Source organism: Solea solea, chromosome 6 (assembly GCF_958295425.1).
Source record: "Solea solea chromosome 6, fSolSol10.1, whole genome shotgun sequence".
NCBI lineage: Eukaryota > Metazoa > Chordata > Actinopteri > Pleuronectiformes > Soleidae > Solea > Solea solea.
In genome coordinates, this window is record NC_081139.1 from 2,114,467 (window position 1) to 2,137,743 (window position 23,277).

Below are 23,277 nucleotides of genomic sequence, written 5' to 3' on the forward strand. Positions count from 1 at the left end.
TTACTCATTAACCAGCAAACATTCCACAAGATGCAGTTTGAGGAGAATCATTGTTCAACAACCTGTCGAAACCTATTTTGTCGAACTTCATTTGAAAAGTTCATTTCAGTTCAGTCGTTGTTTTTCAGATGATCCACAACTGATGATCTGTTCTCCTCGTCATTGTTGGTGTTGGGGTGGTTTATCAGTTTACTTTGAGTTCATCACAGAGACTCTGAGATTACAGATTACAGGTGTTGTGTAAACCTGGTGAAGACGAGAAGGAGGTGAACAATTCAAATAAAAATACAAAATAGAATTTAAAAAAAGGAACGACAGACAGAAAGAGAGAACATTCAAATCTTGGATTCAGATAATAAAACAGACTCAGTTGATTTGCTGAGCGTCAGTGACACCTAGTGGTCAAAAGGCAGCCACACAGAAATGTGAAATATGATCTTCTTAAAAAACAAAAACATTACAATAAAACTATGTCTGACAAACCGGAGTTTTTTTAATTTGTGATCACATCAGTGTCATCTTTAATAGCAGAGTTCATGTTTCAGAAGCAACAAAACAACTTACCACCTTCATCCACGAGGTGGCGAGAGATGACAACATTTTCCTTTTCCTTTTCCAGTTGAATGTGACACCTTCCTTTTTCTATTATGATTATTGATGTATTATTTATTATATATATATCTTATGTTCCTATTTATTTTGTTGCTTTAGAGACATGTATAGACTGTTTTGAGAGGCTTTGTGGAATTGCATGCCTAGACATGAAAAACCCGCCTGGAAATTGAAGTTGTTATTTATGCTTTTTATGGTTTGTTTGTTCTGTTATTTGTCTATTTGTTCAAGTTCACAGTTTTAGAATCTTTGTTGTTTTTACAACGTCAAGCTTTGAAAACGGCTTGATGTCTTTTTTTGTGAAATGTACTGTTTAGAGCCATGGTTCTCAAAGTGTGGTACGCGTCCCACCAGTGGTACGCGAATTTCCTCTGTTGGTACCTGGAGGAAAATGAGAAAATACTGTTCTCCTGTATAAACAGCGCATATAAAATAAAAAAAATACAATATTTAAAGTCACCTTATCGCTGTGTCGATAATTACACAACTGTTCGTGCTAAATTCCAAAGGTTGTCATGGTGATTCAGGAAGCTGGCGAGTCACGGAAAGAGCTGGAAAAACACCTGTACATTGTGTCCATTCTTTTTGCCTGTTTCTGGACATTGAGACAAAAACTCAAACAAATGTTCTTTTTGATGTGTTTTATACTGTTCAAATTTCAAATTTAACACACACACACACACACACACAAACTGGTGTTCATGTTTTTCCTCATTTTAATTATTAAAACAGTGTTTTAACATGCAGTAAATTGCAAATAACGGCCAGATATTGAATGTTATTCTGGAAAAATGGGCAAAAAGTCACTTACTCACAGGACATTTTCTGGTCCTTTAATGGTTAAAATAAGCAAAAAAAAAAGCCCAGAAGGACATTTTGAGGCTTAGGTGTTTTTGTCAGAAGCAAATGCTCTTATTAGGAATAAATCTGCCTCATGTGAAAAGTGGTGCATGGTATAAAAACTTTGTTGTTGTCCCCGCTACTTCCTAGAGTGGCTCTTCAATTTAAAAACAAAAACGAAGAGAAGATGAGATTTTTCACCATTTTTATTGTTGCTGGAGGCTCTAATACAATATGAATCATAAGCTTTACAAAATAAAAACAAAACAAAAAAATACAATAAAAGATTCCCCTCCAAAATGGAAACAGTGAAATGTTTCCACCGAGACAAAAGACAAAAACTGTGACCCCCAACAAAGACATAGTAGGTGAGGAGAGAGAAGAGTTGAAGACGCCGAAACAGAGGAGAGGGCGAACGCTCATGTTTTACAGTGCAGGGCTGAGGATGATGATGAGGATGATGATGATGATGAGGGTATAACTTGTCGATTAGAACAGTCTGTCCTCACGTTTGATAAGTCCACATTTTCACTGACTGCAACCCCCGACGGCTCCCACACAGATTCACACGCATGCAGACAGAGTGGAAAACAAACCTAACAAACACCGAAGGTCGCCCCCTCCTGTTGGCACCGTTTACAACGGCCAAAAAAAAAAGAAGAATGACAGTCGTACGTGGACGTAGTTATAATTTTTATACAAATATATCAAGGGTGTCGTTGACAAAAATAGGTGCAAGTAATAAAATTTGATGTACATCGTCTACGCCACCTATAGCACAGCTCGCGTCCGAGGGACACGCCGGCTGCGACAACGTCAGGGATTATGATACAATGACCTTCACGCTGTAAGATTATCATTAACCGTGGTAATACTATCATTATATTTATAACGTGGGAGAGAAGAGACAAAAAAAGAAAAAGGGGGGGGGGGGGGAGTGAATGGCTTCATGGCAGATGAGACGCATTGAAAACAAAACATGAAAAGCTAAGCATTTTCTCCTTTTTGTATTTTCCACAAATAAACAAGAGTGCAGCAACGTAAACAGGCATGGAGGGAAAGGACAAAGAAACAGAAACCATGGCATGAGGCAGAGAGAGAGAGAGAGAGAGAGAGAGAGAGAGAGAGAGAGATGAGGAGGAAGAAAAACAAAAGAAACAATAACAGTAGCATCTCTATTCATTGTGTTGTTTGCGTTTGAGTGCCACCATCAGGTCGACCCTCAGAGCCTCCTGCTTTGACTTGTCAGCCAGAGTCTGAACACTCCTGTTTCAAGAGAAAGACAAAAGAAGGAGAGACACGGTCACTGAATATGAACATGGCAGAGATGGGGAAAGTTTGTGCAGGAGGCAGGAGGAGAAACCTGTGATGAGGAGAAACACTGAGGACGCACTCCTGACTAACACGTTTGTGCTGTTGTGAAAGGGCAACTTTTATCAGTTTCAACAATCATTTTCTGCACAAGGACTTGAAACCTGATGACGTTAACCCCTCACGCTAAAGGATCATTTAGCCATATAATCTGCTCAAACTAGCCTGAAATCCTAATATTAATATTCTGTAATCTTTCCAGAGCAAAACAAAGACATCATCACACCGTTCCTGTTCTGGAACAGCTGCACTGGTTATGCATTAAATACACAATTGAGATCTGGGAGCTCCTCCTAACCCCATTCTCTGCTCCTAGGTCACTTGAGGTCGTCTTCACAACAGCTCCCTTCAGTCCGCTCATTTCCTCTCATTTCAAAACAGAGCTCTCTCTGTTGTTGTCGTCGTCCCTAAGCTCTGGAATATTCTCTCCTCTCACATTACACCGGTCTTCACTCACCACCGATACATTGAACATCCAGAAGAAAAAGCTTGTTTTAACACATATTCAGCGTTATTTGCCTCGTTTGTGTAATTTATCGAAACCTTTGACTTTGTGAAGCGCTTTGGTTTCAATCCTGTCGTTTTTAATGTGTCATTTAACCTAAACGAATAAAACTCGACTTTAAAAACACGTCGTTACACAGACGAGTGCAGTCTGATTCTGCTTCTGTGGAACACACACACACACACACACACACACACACACACACACACGCACACGCACACAGCAAACATGCGAGTCATTTGTAATCATGCAGTAATTCACAATAATCTGGGAGTGAATTTCTATAACTGTGTACGTACAAATACAAACTCCAATCACCATAAACATGAACATATAAGTTACACCAGAACACCTCGTTTTTATGTACGTTTTAAGTTTTAGTAGATGCACAAAAAAGAGTAAAAAAAACCTGCATCAGACAACAAACATCAAGCAAAAAAACGAGGCGACAGTTGATTAGTTTTGTCTGTTCTTCACACAAATGATGTGTTAGATTAAACCTGCATTAAGTTGCTCAAACAGACACACACACGTCTACATGCCAGGTTATACCTCTGGCCTTAGTCAATGAAGATCTGACGCTGGGTGAGGACTTGCGACAGCTCCTTCTGGAGCTGCCGGTACTTTTGGTTATCGGGCAAAGACTCAATAGATCTGGAGCGCAGAGGGGAGAGGCAGACGGAGGGATTGACAAGGGGGGGGGGGACAGACAATGATAAGGAACAGCAGCAGAAATGCACAGTGAAAGGCAATAAAAAAGGAAAAGAAAAGGATGAGGAGCAGGGTTTGGGAAGGAGAAGGAGGTGAAGTAAATACAGAAGCAAATGCAGCTGGAATGAGGAGCTGGAAAATCAATAAAATGTAAATCAAAACAGAAAAGAAATGACAGGAATAAGAGATGGAGGCGCACAGGTAAACCGACTCTGCAGCGGACGCAGACTGTGGAGCTGTAAAAGAACAAATTAATATTTAGTATTTCAGACAACAAAGCATTTACCTTAGGCCGTTGACGATGTCCTTGGTCTTCCCAAAGTAGATTTCATTCAGTGTGGAGCGGATCTTGTTCTCCATGTCCTGCAACGACAGAGGAAACATCCTTAGCTCAGCACAACGTCTGATTAGATTGAACCTGTCCAGAAAATAATCTCCCACACTAACTTTAACTTTATGGACTTGATTTAAAGGCTGTGAACAGTTCTGAATATGTGTTCATGGCCCTTTGACCTGTAGCTGTAGATCATGAGAAACGATGTAATGCATTAACTCCGCTGTCAGCGATGTTGTCTTCCGGGCTAAGTTCACCAAGTCATTGTGAAGACCAACTTTACATGATCCAAGGACACATTCAGGAGGCATTGGGGCTGTTCACACCTGCACTTAGCGCCGTGATGGGATCACTAAGGACGTTAGTACCAGGTCTGAACACGGTCGTAAATGTAGTATTTGACTGACAGCGCTTTGATTTTACTGCAGATGTAAAAACAATCACTGCTTCATGTCGGACACGGTTATACTGACTTCGACAAGGCGGCCGATGTTGGCGATGTGGGGTGAGGATTCTCCAACCGTTTCGTCTTTTTCCATCTGCCAAACCAAACAAAACACATTGACTTTACTGGAACGACGGTGACGCGCACAGCTGGAAGCGTAAGAAGTGGTTTTCTGGTCGTACTTGTCTTGTGAGGCTGCCGCCCAGGTTCATGGTGCCGGAGCCAGTCTTGGTTGTCTGGAGCCACAGCATGACGGTGGAGGTTAGTTTGTAGTGAGCGCTGCGACCACTGGACTTCTCCTGTTTGCACAAACACGCGAGAAAAATCAGAGAATACGCCAAACAACGGGTCTCAAAGAAATCCCTTCTCAGTTTACAGAACATAAATATTAGATAGTTTAGCTCTGTTTGTTTTAAAAATTCATCATCTTTGTTTATAGAAGAAATACTAATACCATATTTACTGCTGCAAGTAATTAATATTATTATTATTGTTGTTACTATAATCAATTCATCTGTTGACTCAATTAATTGATTAGTTGTTTGTAAATGTTGATGTGATGATGTTCTCAAATGTCTTGTTTTGTCAGTTATAATGATTTTTGTTATATGGAGCAAAGAAACCAGAAAATATTCACATTTAAGAAGCTTGTTTTAATGATTAAAGGTCTGCACCTGAACGCACCACAGAAATAACAATTAGTCTGCACCTGAATGCACCACAGAAATAACAGTTAGTCTGCACCTGAATGCACCACAGAAATAAAAGTTAGTCTGCACCTGAATGCACCACAGAAATAAAAGTTAGTCTGCACCTGAATGCACCACAGAAATAAAAGTTAGTCTGCACCTGAATGCACCACAGAAAAACAGTTAGTCTGCACCTGAATGCACCACAGAAATAAAAGTTAGTCTGCACCTGAATGCACCACAGAAAAACAGTTAGTCTGCACCTGAATGCACCACAGAAATAAAAGTTAGTCTGCATCTGAACGCACCACAGAAATAACAGTTAGTCTGCACCTGAACGCACCACAGAAATCATTATCCATACAGTTCACAATTTCATGTTTAAAAATATATATAACACGTTTTTAACTGAAGGACGGAAAAAAAAAGGCCGACACAAGTTCAAATGTCAAGCTAACAACTTCTCCCTAATCTGCAGATTCTCACCTGCACCTCCACCACATGGATGGAGTCCCAGCACCCTTTGATTTTCTTGGATCCATCGCCCGCCTTCTTGATAAGAATAACTCCAGCGAAACCGTGATCCAAGTCCCAGAGGTACACAGAGGAAACGCCACCCTCAAAGTACCTGAAAAAAAAGCAGATACAGGTCAGAGGTCACAAGAGCGTCACAGTGACTGCTTATTCAAAAAAAACTCTGCATGGGGGGGGGGGGGGGGGGGGGGGGCTGCTTCACTGCTACTCACAGTTCTCTGTACTGGTCAAAGGCATTGTTGGCTTCAACCTCAAGTTTCCTCAGGCGACTTGAAGGCATTGCACCATCTTCGATGGGAGGGTCGTACTTATTACTCCACGGGGATCTGATGTGTGACATAGTTCAACAGAATTTAGAGTTAATGTGTATCTGACTAAACAAGGATCCATTAAACGTCTAAACAGTGGCTTAATAGTTAAAGTTACCTCTTAGGATTTTAATTGAAGTGTGTCAGTATGCTTCCAAAATTCAAATTCATCGTACTCCAGTGCAATTAATAACCCTTAAGATTTACTGAGCTTGAAACATGAGGCTTATTAAAGTGAATCATTTTTGAAACGGGTGTTTTACATTTCAGTAAAAGTGACTGTTCCCCAAACCTTTTACATGTGAACCCACTCTTTAAATATGACAAACTATCACGACACAATTCACAATATAAATCATAAGAGCAAATTTGGGCATAATATAACATTTAAAGCTATTTTTACTGCCATAATGTCAACCAGACAAGTGTTGTGGTTCATTTAATGCATGTTATTTAAATAAATATACACATATCATAAGTAAAAGGCAAAAAAAAGAAGCATCCTGCTATCCACTTATGGATCCCAGCCCAGTCTCTGAGAATGACATTTTAGCAAAAAAAAAAGTAATCGACCGTTCATAAAGTTAGCAAATATTAATCTGCGCCTTATTTTCTCAACTAATTAGTTGTTTTTTTTAACAATAGTAAGTTTTCCTTTACCTTTAACAAGTGAACAAGTTTCAGCGTGTATCTTCTGCCTTCCTCAGAACTGTCACCTGATGTTAGGTGGTGACGTGCCTCATCAGCTGAGGCGTGATCTTCCTGTCAGATTTGACGGGTCGATCACACCTCCTGCTGTCTGGTTGACAGTTCTGAGGTAGGCGAAGATACACGCCAAAACTTCTTAACAAGGTAAAGAAAAACTGACCAAAAAACTAAGTTCAATCAGAAGACAGAATATATGGTCATAATGTGTTTGAAGTCTCTGACTAAAGAAATGTAGTAAGAAACTTGACCTGTAGGAGTCGCCGTCTCGGTTGTAATCACAAAGCAGGTAGTCTTTTCCCACCACTTTGTCCCGGGCAATCTTCAGAGGCTGGTCCACAGAGGAGAGGAGGTCCTCACACAGACTGGGCACCTGGACACAGACATGCGGAGAGAAGAAGTTTAACATCCGATGATGCACAAATACAGCTGCTGCTGCACATCTGGACTTCTCTGCCACATGATTACAAGATGTTTTTGTCAATTGAGACTTCCTGTAACAAATACAAGTTCACAGAACAACCTCCCAAGACTTGGAATAAACAGACAAGACAGGAAAAAAAAAAAAAAGCAAAACATCTTGGCATCTGATGTTCTCCTTTAAGTTTAAAAAAAAAGAAAGATTTAAGTCCACATTCCACCTTTAAAGGATCAGAAGAGATCACTGAGTGAAGCAGGAATAAAATATCAATGGGAAACACAATATCTACAGGATAAGGAGGTACAAATTACTTCTCAGCGACTGATATGGATGTCGCCCACTACCACCACCCCCATATCCTTCTGCATCACAAAATAGACACAAAGGAGGCCTTGTTATCCCAAATAAGGCCACACACTCCCAACACATTCATACACACACAAAAAAAAAACTGGCAGCTGAGGCTGGGTTCGACAAGGGAAGAGAGGGGGGGGGGTGAGGAAATCCAGGGGACAAACAGGAAAGAAAGAGGTGATTTTAGGTGATTCTTAATTGCCAGGAAAAGATTGAGGAGAGATGGCGGAGCCAAATAACTGGCTGGTGGTGCGGATGATTGACAGCTGCGATAATAATCACTAACAACCAGACACGGTGAAACGAAAGGGGAGAGGGGGCCGAGGTTAAGAGGTGTGGGAAGATGAAGGTGAACAGGTGGGGGTCCCTGCCTTTTAAAAAGGAATGATAGGACCACAAATGTTTCCACACACGGTGAAAGTGTGATCTGATTTGTGTCCTGTTTTGTCCAACTCAGGTGGCACTGCTGTGTTATAATCCACAGAGGTTTTTTTAAACAGATAATTATGGGAAGGAATTAAATGATTCAGTTTAAAAACGGTAAATATTTTGGATTACCGAATATTAAAGTCCTTCACCTTCAGTGACACAGACAAACTTAGATTTAAATATGACCAACTGAGTGCTTTAATACAAAAGGAAAGCATCTATGAAATGGTTTATTAGCATATGGTTGGAAGAAAAAAAGTGTAGTTTTTGTTAGTTTTCATAAATTTTAAACAAATTTCCTTTGAACACGCCATCAAATACATCTCAATTGTAGCCATATTGTTTAGGGGTGCAACTGAGGATTGTTCTCTGATTAACCTGCCAATTACTTTGTTAAATAATTATGTCAACAAAGAAAAACTAAAAACAAAGTCCAAACCAATTCTCCAAAATGACATAGTTAAATATCTCATATTGGAGACATTAGAGAAGCGGAAACCAGAAAGTATTTATGAGTTTTGCTCAAAATTTTAATGATGGACAGCTGATTCATTTTCTGATTTTCTGCCCATTTTTATATACCATCATCTTTTTTTGGGGGGTCTACTTTTCCTTATAATATAATACACAAGTTTGTATTCGTCTTATATGCCGTTTACAACCTTCGTCAATGAACTTTTCTGGCATTCATGGATGAATTTTAACACATTCATCCACATTCAAAGTTGCTATGGACATGCCGAGTTATTGAAAACACTGACTTTAATTATAGGTGAAATAATCCTTATGACTGAGGGTCTGCACATTTAGTAATAACTTAAACAGTTTTTATTCACATACTGTGACATGGCTGCGTGTTTACATTGTAAAGAAAAAAAGGTCTCACCAGGTCAATGAGGTCACTGAGGTTCTTCTCGATCTGCTGAGGCGGTAGACGCCTCATCAGGTCCAGAGCACAGTCCAGCTGCTGGTCACTCTGAAAACAAACAAATCATACAATACTTATTACACTGTGGGACAAAGTGTAACAACACAGCAACTGTCTATACAGACCGATATATTTGCTGGTTACGGAAAAAACAAAACATAAATAAATGAATAGTCTAAAGACAATGACAGTGTGACAACCTTTTAGACAACTATACCACAATACTCGCTGGATACTTTCAGACGTTTACCAATGTGTGCACAACAATAACTGAAAGAAGATCTGCATTTAAGAAAACAATCATGACAACTTTGATGGCATGATTAAAAAGGGTTTATAGATCACAGAGGGCTGAATGAATATCTGATGGCAATATTTCACTTGACAGATATTGCAACTGAAAAGTGATTTGCAATTTTTTTTCCATGTCACGCTTCATTACAACATCCACTGAGGAAATATATTCAAAAAGTGATGACACATTTATCACACGATGCCATAAAATATTTCTCACTCCAACGCAGGCACCAGTTCAAAGTAAAAGTGTTTGTTCTGATACATAGTTCCCAACAAAAAGATATTTATGATGCTAAATGAATCTGTTAATAACAAAAACAGACACACAATGGAATCAAAATATTAAAATCAAAGTCATATGTAGACAATTGTAATTAAAACACGACACAAGCTAATATCTAATAATTAAATGTAGAATTTAATGTGATGAATACAACCCAACGTTTTATTATAATAAAAATATTGTTCTTCATTTTCATTATAATTTTAAAATAAGTGTAGGGCTACAGGACATCGACAGGGGGGGCGAATGTGGACCTCGGGCCGTGAGTTTAGGAACCCTAGTCTAATTTAAGGAGGAGACTTTTTAAAAAATGCTTTAAAATGCCATTGTGATTTAAAAATTATAAAATGCTCCAAACAACGTTACAGAGGGTTGTGCAAATTAAACTTATAGGACTGTTATTGATTAATCTGTACTTGAAAATCTGAAATAAAAGTGGTCATAGTATTATAGAGAATGTGGAAAAAGAAAACATGCTGGGATAAAGTTATTGATATGGATTCCAACTGTCTGATAAAAGTTGAACACATTGTGTTTGATTTTAACCACTCATTTAATGTGTCATTTATTAACCAAAAAGGAGAGCATTACAAAGCTCGGGTCAATAAGTGCATAATGCACAATGGCAAGATACGTTGATGCGATTCCCCACAAACACTAGAAGTTGTCAAAGTTGTCTGCAGCTGTACTGGAGATGTGGGCTGCACTCACTTCTGGACATCATCTGTTTCAGCTGTGTACACCATGACAGGATGTGAGGGCACCAGCACAGCGCACGCTGGTAAACAGATTGGTTAGTGACAAATACACCAGCCAATCATTCATGCACTCTTTTATTTCCATATTGCAGACACTGGCTTTTTTTGTTTAAATAAAGTCTGCCATTTGCTCTGTGTTTGTATCTGGGCTTAGTTTAGGTTTGCTGTAGAGAGCTGAGCCCCGGAAGCTTTTCATACTGTTTGCTAAGTTTGCAGGTGTTTAAACAAGTTAGTCGTCTTTCAGTCTCTGAGATATTTGCATGTTGATGTCTTTCCAGCTACTTGCCTTTTTCAAAGCCAAGTGAGTGACACCAATCTCCCTACTTTATTTTTCTTTCTTTCTTTTTTACAACCAAGTATGTCAGTGATATATTCAAAAACAAACCTGTTCATACATGATTAAAACAATTGCAGTTCCAACTTTAACAAAATGAGACAAAAACTGTTTCAGAAACAACTTCCAGAGTCACTAGTGTATTGGTATTTGAAGCCTAATCAATCTCCAATCCTAGGCTGTGTTTTACACGGGGTAAAAAGATGTAGCCAGCTGTCAAAAAAATGACTTTTTTAAAACAGTTGAGTCTGATACAGGGTCTCACTGTTACTGAGCAGAGAGATGTAAAGCGCTTCCTTCAAAGAGCCCTGCTATGCAAATGAACTCACATAGGAAGTTGCATAATTTACATAGGCGGCATTCAAACTTTCAAAACTCGACTGGTTCTGCTAGTTTTAAGTGAAGCCACCTTTATCGTGCACCATGCACATGTATAATGTAAGATTGTATTACAAAGTATTATATTACAAAAGTGGACTCGGCTGCACTCGTGCCTTTGCTTCACCAAAAGAGCACAACGATACAGGCGTGCTACATTCTGTGTGTTGGTATGATGAGGGCTGCTGTGCAGGAAGTATTCACAGTCGCCCTTTGCAGGCAAACTGTTCTTGCACTGCGAAATTACAGAGACAACAAACATAAGCTCAGCAGACCGAACAGCACTTGTGACGCGTCACGTGAGTATTTAGAGAATAGACAAAATAAAGATCAAATTGACTCACAAAGTGCTTTCAACTATTTTGTGTGTAAAACTAGAAAGCATGTGGCACGGCACACCTGACCATAAACAAACAGATCGTTTCCATCTGTTTTCAGAGGATGTTCTTCATTATACCATGGTTAAGTGGCATGTGGCACGAGTCCTGTAGCCAAGTAAAGGCTTAAATGAGGCACAGGAGTCCATTAAACAGCAGATTCATGACACTATGGTTGTTTTTACACCAAATATTCAGCCAGACTCAGTTCAATTGGAGGTTGCGACATTCAGTCAGTCCGAGTTTGCTTTCACGCTGCACTTTAGTGAAACGAACCCAACCTTTTGAATAACGTACTGTATTCCCCTCCTCACCTGAGGTGTCGCTGCATCAAGAATTACTGAAGGAGAAGACAAACAATGAACAAGAAAATTCTCATCTGTGAACATACGACACATATACGCTGCAACAATGGGCTCAGCCATTTCTCCTGGCTGTCATTCGTTCTACGTGCTGATGCGTTTCAATTGTGTTGCACCCACAATGCCCTGCGTTGTAGTCTGTTTCCTGCATTTGGTTCACTTGAAGTGACACGAGACCTGTGTTTTGGGGCAAAACCAGAGTTCCCTTCTTTGGTGAGAAAGCAGGTGTTCTGACAGAGTAGGTGTTTAGTTCAGTTACACTGACTTGAGCTACAAACAAAAAAAACAAAACAATCATATTTCCATTTAAATCTTGGGAAAATAACTTAAGTAACTGATATAGGAAACTGTTATAAATGATAGTTTGTTGTTTACTCATATCAGCACATTGTTATTAATTAATCACTGAGCATCTCATACTACTGTGATGCAGAAAATAGATGCCGGTTAAAAGAAACTTCTGTTTTCTGGGTTAGGCAGGTGCAAAACCTTATTAAAAAAAACCAAAAACATTTTTTTTATAGTCTGAGCTGCTCTTGCGACACATTCTATAGCGTTTAGCATTACAACAAGTGAGGTCCAGGCTTTCTATGATTACATCTTTGGACTGTTAAATAGGGCTTGTTTTGTTGTTTACTCACTCACTGTTTGACTCAGTCACTCAACACGTCTGATAATGTGGTCAAAGTTTCCAATAACCTACAGTTTGTGGAGACTCAATCCTTTAACTCTTGTTGGTCAACATTCCAGAAAGCTGTGTCCTTTACGCAACGTTGCTTTACAACAAAGTCTTCCGTCTCTTTGTTGTGTAAACCATTCTGGTAAAATATTTGTCTTTTCTTAAGGTAAGAGTAGTTTGCTTTAGTTTTTTGCTTACATTTCACAGGCTGCATAGCACAGCCTTCCCCCAGGGGTTTCCATTCCATAGATATGTAGTAAACAGCAGGATATTAGCAAGAATGGGAGGTTAGACTAGCCACAACATGAAACTCTGAGGAATGTGTAGGAAGATGTAGGTAGGTGTGTAACAGTAGATGGACAAAACACATTTCAGCTAACTGGTCATGTTACGGATTATGCCAAAATCATCTTTATGTGGGCATTCTCTGGCTATGCCAAAAAAAAAAAAACATAGTCCTAATCCTTACTGCGACACCAGTCGATTGAAGGAAAAACATCATGAACCTAGTTGTTATTAAATATTACTTATATGTATGTCAATGTCAGATATATCACTGCTGAAATAAATGCCTTCAGCACTGACCAAATTTCAATGAATATCTGAAGATCAGGTCAAGTATCTATATAAATACAAGGAAACAAATAAGCTCATAAAGGATTTAAGCCAAACAAGCAGAACTTCACAACCTTACGCTATATAAATATAGAATAAAAATCTACTCCACATGTTGGCTTACCTATAAAGTGACTTCTATTTAGTGTAAACCCCTAACAATGTGTACATATGGAGCTGCTAGCTGATCAGACAATGACATACTAATGGAGAGAAACCTCCTTCCATAAACATTCAGTGTGACCCTGAACGCAACAGCAGTTCCTACTCAGAGTCTCCTGTCTCCTTTCCCCTCATCTGAGATGCTTTTTCCCTGTCTTAAAGTCACTCACACCTGATGAATCAGTCTGCTCTATCAGACACCTCGATCCTGTTTACCAGTGCTCCTGTCTTTATGTAAACACTGGCTCAAACCTACAACCCCAGGGTTCAGGGTGGAGGATTAGGCAACAGGATGGATGAGGTGAGGCGGAGGGGGTGATCATGGAGAGAAACCATATGTATTTTCCAACTCCGGCACAACATCATTTCCTCTGCCAAGGAGGTTAGATTTTTCTAGGATTGATCTTGCTAAAAAATAAAATTCAGGGAGTGTGGGATACAGTCCCAGGAAGAAGTGATTAGATTTTTCGAGGGGAGTTAGACACACTCACACACTCGAATCAGTGTTTATTTCATTTTAAATCATTGTTAATATTATGTGATAGGAGAGTGTATAATTGACACTGTGGAAAAGTGAGTGGCCTTAGGGAAGGTTAGCTCTCCAACTACCTAGTTGTACTATGAGGAAGTTCAGAGTAAATGTGAGTAAGTGTGAAAGCACAAGATGATGCTTAATACTTCAAATTATAGGTCAGGTTTTGGTCAATAATAAATACAAGAGCAGTGACCCAATATACCCTCAGGGATAAATAGTTAAGTTATCTATCTATCTATAGAGGTGTCACTGCCACATAAGCTTAATTGGGGGGAACGTGTTCATAAATAAACCATAAATGAAATATTGGTAGGTGTGATTTGAATACATTATGGGAGTAAAAACACTTCCAACTGAAAGTCGCGATGAACCTGTCAGGGCAGTAAAAAGTGGGCAGCACAGGCTGACAGCTTGACATGGAGAGGAATAGGAGGAGCAAGCAGTCTTAATATAGCCACAGGCTACCCGGCGCTTGACTATTTTAACTTGAGCGTGCGTGAGTGTGTGCACGACTGGAGGATTGTGTGTGTGTGTGTGTTATATTGGGACTCCTCTCTAATCTCGATCACAAACTTGTGTCAAATCCAAAACATCCTGTGCTAACTTTGTTTGCCCACCGATAGCATCTCGCTTGGCTAGCAGCTAACTAGCTACCCGCTAACAAACAGCTAAAAGACACTGTTGATAAGCCTAGCCGTGGAGCTAATTCACTGACATCCGCTACACAGAAGTTTCCCAAAAGGAGCGCGTTGAATGTGCTCCGGTGATTTATAAACTTGGCAACTCCGCCGCTGCTGCTCTCATGTTACTCACCAACACCTCCTGTTAGCTTCAGCCTAGCCTAGCTTAGCTTTTAGCACGGCTAGCCGTCACCGCTCAGTTAGCAGCAGCCAGCAGCGGCAGCACCACAGCCCTTCTACCCCAGCTCCGTCTCTCCCAGCAGCTCTGCCGCGGCCCTTACCATGTCTGCGGCGGTCTCAGCGGGGCAAGGGGAGAACGATTTCACTGATGGCCGTACACCGTAGCTTCACTGTGATTCCTCCAGTCGCTCCTCGCTGCTCTTGTTGTTTTGCCGTTTCTTGTCCGCTTTTTTTTAACCCCCCCGCGGAAGATGTTTTTCGCCTCACCCTCACTGAACCCAGCCCTGTCAGCGAAATTCACTTCCTCAACCGGGCTACAGGAAGGAGGCTGCAGGCAGAAAAACGGGCCTCGGTTGCACGTCCGGGTCACTCCGGGCTTTCTCAGCAGCAGCCAATGGCGAAGGAGCGAGAAATGCATTGCCAAGTATGGAAAGGGAGGAGTGTTACAGTGACTGTGCAGTCAGAGAGAGAGAGAGAGAGAGAGAGAGAGAGAGAGAGAGACACAGAGAGACACAGAGAGAGAGAGAGAGAGAGAGAGAGAGCGGTAATTACACAGAGAAGAAATGTGAGATGTTCTCGTTCAAACTGATATAATAGTGGAACCGAGGCAAAGTGCCTTGTATACTGCTCTCATTAATACTTCCATTCATCTCAGGCATTTAATTATCACATTTATAATGGTAACACAAAACAATACAATACTTTTGTTGTTAGTTAACGATGACCAAATGATTATTAACTTGGTTTCTTTAAAGTTCTTCTTTTTTCCCCACACCACTATGCTTTTAAATTCAATGTTGTATCATGATTTAATGAAAAAGTTCAGTGTGTAAGAATGACTGAGACTGAAGCTTGTAACTAAAACGCTCTAATTCTACAAAAACAAACAATTTGGCAATATATTAAATTCTGCCAAAAAAAACACAACAAAAATGATACACACTGGATCTTAAATAGTAAATATTCAAAAGAATATTGTTATGCTATTTATTAATTTGTAAATTTGTTTATTTATTTTAAAGTAATTTAAAAAGTAATATAAAAATTCAACAAAATGTGCAGGGAAGATGAGAGTCCAAAAATGGCTTATGTAGACAACAATGGTCATATTTTATAATAACAAAATGTATGAATATAGGTGTAGATTGTTCCAGCTAATTTCCAGGAAACACAATGCTTCTCGTAAGGATTTAGTGTGGACCGGCCACTGTCACAGTTCAAACTACATCAGAGTAAAGCCTTTCCCATACACTTCAGGGAAAATCACTTCCTGTAGGGTAAAGGTCATTTCTCATCACTCCCAGAATGTCTTTTTTTTTTTTACACTGGCTAGAAAAAACAATCATGAGAAAGTGACCCATTTAGACATTTACTGCAGTTGTTCTCCCAATAATCTGCATATCAAAGCTATCGTGGCATCGTATAAATGTGCTTTTGTGCATCCTGGATTGTTTGTAAATGGGAATATGCCTATACCCCCCCCCCCCCCAAAAAAAAAAAAAAAAAAACATCTGCATATTATTGACTGTGTGTGGGCAGCAGAACTTTGAATTCCATCATCTTCTGGAAATTCATAAGAGGAAAATCCAGATACCATCCTGAAAACAATCAGTGGGATTCGGAATGCGTGAAGTGTTTTTTTTAACGACACACATTTTTGATTAGCGTATGGTGTAGCTCAATTTCTTTATTGCCACATGATCTTCCAGGTGAAACTTATTATTAGAGAAAAAGCCAAATGAAATTCTGATATTGTCAACAGATGATATTCCTACTGTCTGTGGAATATTATGAAGTATAAAGTACATGCTTGTGAGTCTAATTCCTTGTGCTTATATGAGGAAAATGGATGACGCGGACACCTCGACCAACAGCGCCACGTCAACAGTTTCTGAAAAACTGTCACTATTTAAACCATGCCACATTTAAAGTCACCAAAAACACCTTCCTTTCCCACTGTGATGCTCGGTTTGAACTTCAGCAGGTCATCGTATTGTTTGTCATCTGTCTTTGGAACTTCTATTTATTATGACATGTGTTGCTGACCTCTTGGCCAAGGTCGCCCTTGTAAGAGAGTTCTCAATCTCATTGGGACTTTACCTGGTTAAATAAATAAAGGTTAAGTAAAGATACAAATCTGGGTAAACAAACAAAAACACATAAAAAAACAGGTGTATGAAGATTTAAAATAAGTAAAAAAAAAAGAGGCATGTAAGGATTTGTAAACATTCATAGTCCAAATATTTGTATTAATACATGTATTAATATGTAGTGAATGTAAAAGAAGCAGATTTATTCTTTAAATAAGTATAGCATCCATTTTCTGTATCAAATAAAGCTTGATCCCAAAACTTCAAAGCAATATTCCACATCAATTTAGAAAAAAAGCATGAATATTTTCAGTGAATAAAGATGCACCACAGTATCTCGTTCTATGACAATATGATAATATATCCCTCTATTCTATTCTATTATATTATATTATATTATATTATATTATATTATATTATATTATATTATATTATATTATATTATATTATATTCCATTCCATTCCATTCTATTCTATTCTTGTTGCTGCACTAACTACTGTATCTTGACGGAACATGTTGTCGTTGTGTGTGTGAGTTTATTTTCCTCTCGCGAGATTTCGACGACAGCAAAGATGGCAGAAGGACACGGAAGGAAGTGGGACCGCTGCTTTGCCGACACAGCGGTGAAAACAGGTTGTTTGTTTGTTTGTTTGTTTGTTTGTTTTTCACGCCCGTAATGTCGTCACTGTTCGTGGTTTGTTGGTGAATAAACTGCGGGAGACACATCGTTGTCTGACCGCACCGCGCCGGGACAGTTCACTAGGTTGAAAACGTGAACTTGTCCTCTGAATGAATGATTGAACTACACGGTTTGTTTTTGTTTATTTTGGAAACACGTCGTATTTTACAGTTAACGGGTAACACAATGGCGGTGTTGTTTACATCATATTGTAATTTGCCTCCATGGTTGTGAAGTACAACAAATATCATTGCATTTTTCAAAATCTGTAAAACTGTTTCACAAGCAACATGCTGTGTGTGAGCAGCATTTCTAAATCCTGGCCCTCTGTACTGTCCCATTTAATCGACCATTAAAGAAATAAACAGCTGTAAACTGACGTCACAGAATGAGTCAAGAATCCTTTTCATATGCTCCTGTTGTTGGTGCCGTTGAATTTCACCTCTGAATGCTGCCTGTTAATCCAGCAAATGCTGTTCTGCTATTCCACAATACTGTCTACATTAGGAGGTGACGCATAACTGCTTAACTTGGCCTTGCTGCTCGGGTAACATCGTTGTTTTTAATATATTAAAATGCAGATTTACAAGGAAAAAAAACATCATTTTCCCCAAGGCAGCATTATGTGTACACACACACACACACACACACACACAACAAGTAGTCTATAATAGATTTACAATTGTACTTTCACATATTTGTCTATATTCGGTCCATTATCATCAGTGATGTGGAGAAAACAAGAGATTACAAATTGCACAAATTAAAATTTCACATATAATATCAAACACTTAATAGCAAATGTAAAAGTGCACAGTGGCAAACTGTTCCCATCAGACCGGGTTAGTCACTGTGTTGAATCACGACACCGTGCCATAAAAAGATTCTTGTATTTACTCAATAATAGCAGAAATAATAGATGTTTGGTTTTTAGCTAACGAGCTCCAGCCTTTGCTCAGCCTTTTTTTATTTATTCTTACAACACTCTTACTTGCTCTGTGCAGAGCTGCACATCACCACGGGGTCTTTCAGCGGGATGCTGTTTCAGATCAGGTTCGGTTATTATATTTGCAGCAAATGCTTAGACTGGCAAAGAGTCTGTAAAAGACACTGATGTCAGTTCTGGCTCTGTAAAAATGTGTCTTGCTGGAAGGAAAAACATCTGTATTCTTTGAGCTCAGAGAGGCAATGACCAACTGTGCCATAGTGTCCCCTGGTAAAGAGGAGATATGTAGAATGTGGACTGTATTCTATGTTAGAATGAAGAAGCTCTATGTTGCTGTTCAAAATGATTATTCACTAATACAACCCTTGGCCTTTCTAAGCTTTGTGTGACTGTGTTAATGCATCATCTAACCTACTTATACATGTATATTTAGGGCCACAGATTTTGCGGTAAAACCGTTGGCTTTCCTACAAAGAAATATGCACTGCACTTAAAAAAGGAGGCCTGGGATTCCACACAGTAGCCAACTGGCCTATGATAAAAGTATAGAAACCATGTCAAATCCTTACTTAACTTTACTTTAAAGGAAACAAGAAAGCAGCTGCATGTGGACACCGATGCTACAGAGGGAGACCATTAACTCCATCCTCATCTGAACAGGGGAAAAAACCCCAGTGTTTATTGGAAACACTGTATTTATTTGAGGAGCTAGTAAACAGTGCTGGAGCAAGAAAGGTCACGAGTATTTGAAGTCATTCCGTGAGTCTCATTAGTTTCAGATGATACATGATGTCATTGTGATAATTATAATGACCTGACAAAGAATTAAAAAGATGACAACACAAAGTTCTGCTGAGGTCATTGTCGGTAGTTTGCATGTACAGTATGTGGTTCTACTCCCAAAGTGAAGTGGAGATCATCAAAACTTCATAACCAAGTCATTAGGATTCTTCCACGTTAAGAGGTCTAAGGTGAAATTGTGCCACTTGGTTTAAGAAAATTGAAAACCTAAATATTGTCATCAGTCACAACGAAGAGCGGCTCAATTAAAACCTGCACATTTATTTTACAGCAATGTCTGAATCCATGTAAACTGCAACTATTCCGTTTTCTGAACTAAACCCAAACAACTGGCTCCACAAACACTAAAGAACCCAACGTTCTCTGAAGTAATGTGCTGTCGCAATCACTTTAAACGTTGCAGTGTTGAAGAAAAACACTTTCCAGTCGTATAATTCACTTAATCATGATACTGGAAAGTGAACGCCTCATCGAAGCCAGTTGTAGAAAATAACTGGACGTAATGACAAAGTAAATAACAACACGATTAACCAGCTCTGGACATGCAGGCAAAACCGATTGGGTGTTCTCAGGCCTGGGACTTTTACAGTTCACTCGACTCCAGCACAAATGTTTTTGTTATAATCCATCCCCCTTGGAGATGTCCAGACAAAGAGAAATGAAGCCAGAATGAGATGTTGATCTACCCTCACGACTGTATTTCTGTCAGTGGAAAAATCAGAGGTTTCAAAAGGAGGAGAGAAAGGCCAGGAGGTGCAGGGCGCACCATCTCAACTATGACCAAATCGTTTCTGGACGAGGACGCAGAGGACAGCGAGTTTGTTGATCTGCGGCGCTGATAATGAGGATGTGCCGGAGCCTCTGTGGCCGTGTCTGACACGCGGAGTTTTCCGAACAGGGAGCGGTCTGGAGGTTCTGGTTCAGGCAGAGAGGTCATGCTGCATAGCTCTCTGAATCCAATTAAGACTCGGAGGGGCCCAAATAGTTGTTTTTATGTGTTTTCTATGCTGGCTGGTGTGCTGTTGGGTGTGGTGTGGCCTGCAGCGAGGTGAAGTTAAGCACACAAACACATTCCACCTCAACATCCCGCTCTGGTCTGAGGTCTGTCTTAACAACCAAGGCAACGTCTGCGACACTGACGTACCAGTACCGCAGGGGGTTTTTTCTTGGCCACAGTGTCAAGACATCACTTAACTTACATGTGTGCACTCTTTAACCTGCTACCTCTCCTGCCCTCTGCCTCGTGAACACTGACCTGACTCCTTTTAACTCGCTTCCCCCCTTACTTGCACCCCTTTTACTGTGTTTTTTTCCCCTTTCTTTTCTTTCTTGGACATTTGAGCTCTCGCTGCCTTTTCTCTGCCTCTCTTTTCCTAATGAGCAATGTCTTGCTAACTATTTACCAACTCCCACATCAGATGTGATGGCTCCCCCGCCACCGACCTCATTAGATGAGATTTACATCTATATGTGGGCCAGTTTTCATCCCATTACCTCAGTTCTACAGTCAAATCATTAGCACTGTACTTTGATCCAGCTCCTCATACTTTCCCCCTCTTTCTCGTTGCAGTCACTGGCTTAGGTGTGGGCGTTGTGCTCTCCATCCTTTTCTTTAAGCGTAAGTGCTCACTGTTAAAGTTGAAGTAGTGAAGCAAAGATGTGTTTTAATTTAAAACTTAAAGATATGGTTTGTTTTTTTCTCCCCCTCCTCCAGGTCGCACATGGCCTGTTTCCATGGGCTCAGGTTTGGGCTTGGGAATGGGATACAGCAACTGCCAGCGTGACTTCAAATCACCGTATCTGATTCATGGGCGCGTGGTTAAGGTGAGCACAGAGGGCCAGATGAGTTGTTTGTTAAAGGTTTATGACACATGATGACACCGTTGCTTTGCATTTATCTCCAGGACCAGTAATGAAGATGACGGAAGAGCTGCTCATCTGTTTTGGACTTATCTTCCACTAATCCACGTGTTTTTATCAAAATGGAAGTCAGTATATCTTTAATAAAGTCATGTGAATAAAAACTCTTTCCCTCTCTGTGTTTTTTTCTATGTGCGTGTTTAAGAAGAAAGAAATGTGGTTCAGGGGGTGGGAGGTAATTTTGTGTGTTAATGAGCTGGGAGACTTGAACTCCTGCTGTTTTGGAATGAGGGCCAGGTTCGGCATCTGCAGCCCCGTTAGAGAGTGGGAGGACGAATAAGTTGCACAGTGTGATGGAATAATAAAGCAAATGCAGACGATGGAGGAATAATTGCATGGAGTGCTTTTCCTCGTTCACTATACACACATACAGACGACAAAAAACACATCTGTGTGACACTGATTTCAGGAAATATGGATGGTTTAATTTCTCCGGGAAGCAAAGTCTCATGTTTGAACAGTATTTCATGCTTTTTTCTCGTTTAAATCACGTGATCACAACTGGTTTCATCACTGTTGAGTTTCAAAAGAGCGCCTTCATATCAGAACGGATCTCATGTCCCGTGAAATTCACCGGCTGTCTGATTTTGAGTGTGATTGATGACTTATGTATGTTTTCACGGGTCTGCTCGAGGAGAAAAGGGCCTGTGTGTGTGTGTGTGTGTGTGTGTGTGTGTGTGTGTGTGTGTGTGTGTGTGTGTGCGTGTGTGCGTGTGTGTGTGTGTGTGTGATCCAGCCCCCTGGTGAAGCACAATCCGTGGAATGCAGAGGAATGCCATTTCTGGACAAGAGCTCGGTGTTATTGCTAACAGGTGAGTTCTGCACTTTGCACGTCTGCATAGGACATACACACACATCAAAGAAAACACGGCTACATGCCCACTCTATCACACACACACACACACACACACACACAGAGACAGCAGTGAGTGCACATGCAGCACATTCCTGTGCACAACAGTATTTGAGTCGTTCCTGTGTGCAAAGGCCTGTTTCTTCGACTGCAACACATTAGACACAGAGGAAACCCTGTCAGGAATTAAGGCATGTCACTCATCCGCTGTCCATTAAAATATTTGTTTGTAAGCGAAGCGTGAAACAGATGGGGGGGGGGGGGGGGGGGGGGGCTTATGAACTCGAGCCAGGCTGAACACCTGTGAGCGAGCGTGCAGTGATGGGATGAAGTGCAGGAATGGGGATGATCTGTGTGTGTATGTGGGAGGGTGAGGGTGATGGGGGGGGGGGGGGTCTGGTCACACAGCTGAGGTGTAACAGGACGGCCAACCCCGTCGTCTATAACCTGTCTGTGCCTGTCTACAGACATTCTCCATGATGATATAGCTGGAAAGTTGGAGTCATACCTGTTCATGTCATATACAGGTCGATGGGTACTGATGAGTGTCTGTGATTAGATGGAAGAGGAGAAGATCTCATGTGTGCTGCTGCTGCTGCTGCTGCTGCTGCTGCCGCTGCTGCTGCCATTGATTTACCAGGCTGTAAATTTAGTGAACTACTTCATATGATGATCACTTTTTAAGCACCAGCACTTAACATTTAATTTCCCCTAACTATATAATTAATTTTTTTAATTTTAATATATTGTACTCATTGATCCACTGCAGCACATTTGGAGCCGTCGTTAATACAAAACACAGTGACTCATTTACAGTAAGATGCTGCTTAATATGTTGGTTATTTTCTGGATAAGAAGATGAAATTACAAATGAAGCAAAATAAAATAAAATATATAATAAATTTAAACAACAGCCTCATGAATTGGTGCTCAAATAAGTGGTGATTTAATTAGCAGCTGTTGTAATGTTGTACATTTTGATCTGATCCACTTTCCCATTAAATGTGTGTATTTTCCTGGAAGCAGCTGCCAGATGGTCTTTAAAAAAAACTCCATCGCAGTTTTTTTTTTTTAAATCTAGACCAAAAACTTTGTGCTCAAAATGCTTTAATCTAAGAATCTGAGGCCATCAGTATCTTAGTTATTTATTTTATTATTGAG

General features: G+C 40.1%; 2 protein-coding genes across 3 annotated transcripts; one reads left to right on the forward strand and one right to left on the reverse strand.

The window, feature by feature from the left end:
* Nucleotides 1-1,640: 1,640 nt before the first annotated feature.
* capzb (capping actin protein of muscle Z-line subunit beta) lies at nucleotides 1,641-15,199 on the reverse strand. 2 transcript variants are annotated; one of them, XM_058630966.1, is made up of 10 exons: nucleotides 14,928-15,199; nucleotides 9,145-9,234; nucleotides 7,306-7,427; nucleotides 6,254-6,367; nucleotides 5,994-6,135; nucleotides 5,001-5,117; nucleotides 4,847-4,912; nucleotides 4,326-4,402; nucleotides 3,881-3,982; nucleotides 2,622-2,718 (listed from the first exon to the last, which is right to left on the reverse strand). In XM_058630966.1, exons 1-9 carry the CDS (start codon nucleotides 14,928-14,930, stop codon nucleotides 3,889-3,891), a joined length of 825 nt encoding a protein of 274 aa, XP_058486949.1. In that variant the 5' UTR covers nucleotides 14,931-15,199; the 3' UTR covers nucleotides 2,622-2,718; nucleotides 3,881-3,888. The 2 variants fall into 2 exon arrangements, with proteins under 2 accessions (XP_058486950.1, XP_058486949.1); XM_058630967.1 differs by lacking the exon at nucleotides 3,881-3,982 and having other exon boundaries at nucleotides 1,641-2,718; nucleotides 14,928-15,198.
* Nucleotides 15,200-17,441: 2,242 nt separating this feature from the next.
* Nucleotides 17,442-21,382, forward strand: LOC131460459 (MICOS complex subunit Mic10-like). Its single transcript, XM_058630985.1, has 4 exons — nucleotides 17,442-17,550; nucleotides 20,914-20,961; nucleotides 21,058-21,167; nucleotides 21,248-21,382. The coding sequence occupies exons 1-4, from the start codon at nucleotides 17,490-17,492 to the stop codon at nucleotides 21,254-21,256; spliced, it is 228 nt and encodes a 75-aa protein (XP_058486968.1). The 5' UTR covers nucleotides 17,442-17,489; the 3' UTR covers nucleotides 21,257-21,382.
* The last annotated feature ends 1,895 nt before the right edge of the window (nucleotides 21,383-23,277 follow it).

Coding starts and splice junctions, on each gene's coding strand:
- capzb (XM_058630966.1), bottom strand. Junction 4,913..5,000: donor GCGGCAGCCTCACAAGACAA/GTACGACCAGAA, acceptor TTGGTTTGGCAG/ATGGAAAAAGACGAAACGGT. Junction 3,983..4,325: donor GACATCGTCAACGGCCTAAG/GTAAATGCTTTG, acceptor TCTGCGCTCCAG/ATCTATTGAGTCTTTGCCCG.
- LOC131460459 (XM_058630985.1), top strand. CDS start 17,490: ATGGCAGAAGGACACGGAAGGAAGTGGGACCGCTGCTTTGCCGACACA. Junction 17,551..20,913: donor CGACACAGCGGTGAAAACAG/GTTGTTTGTTTG, acceptor TTCTCGTTGCAG/TCACTGGCTTAGGTGTGGGC. Junction 20,962..21,057: donor CTCCATCCTTTTCTTTAAGC/GTAAGTGCTCAC, acceptor CCCCTCCTCCAG/GTCGCACATGGCCTGTTTCC.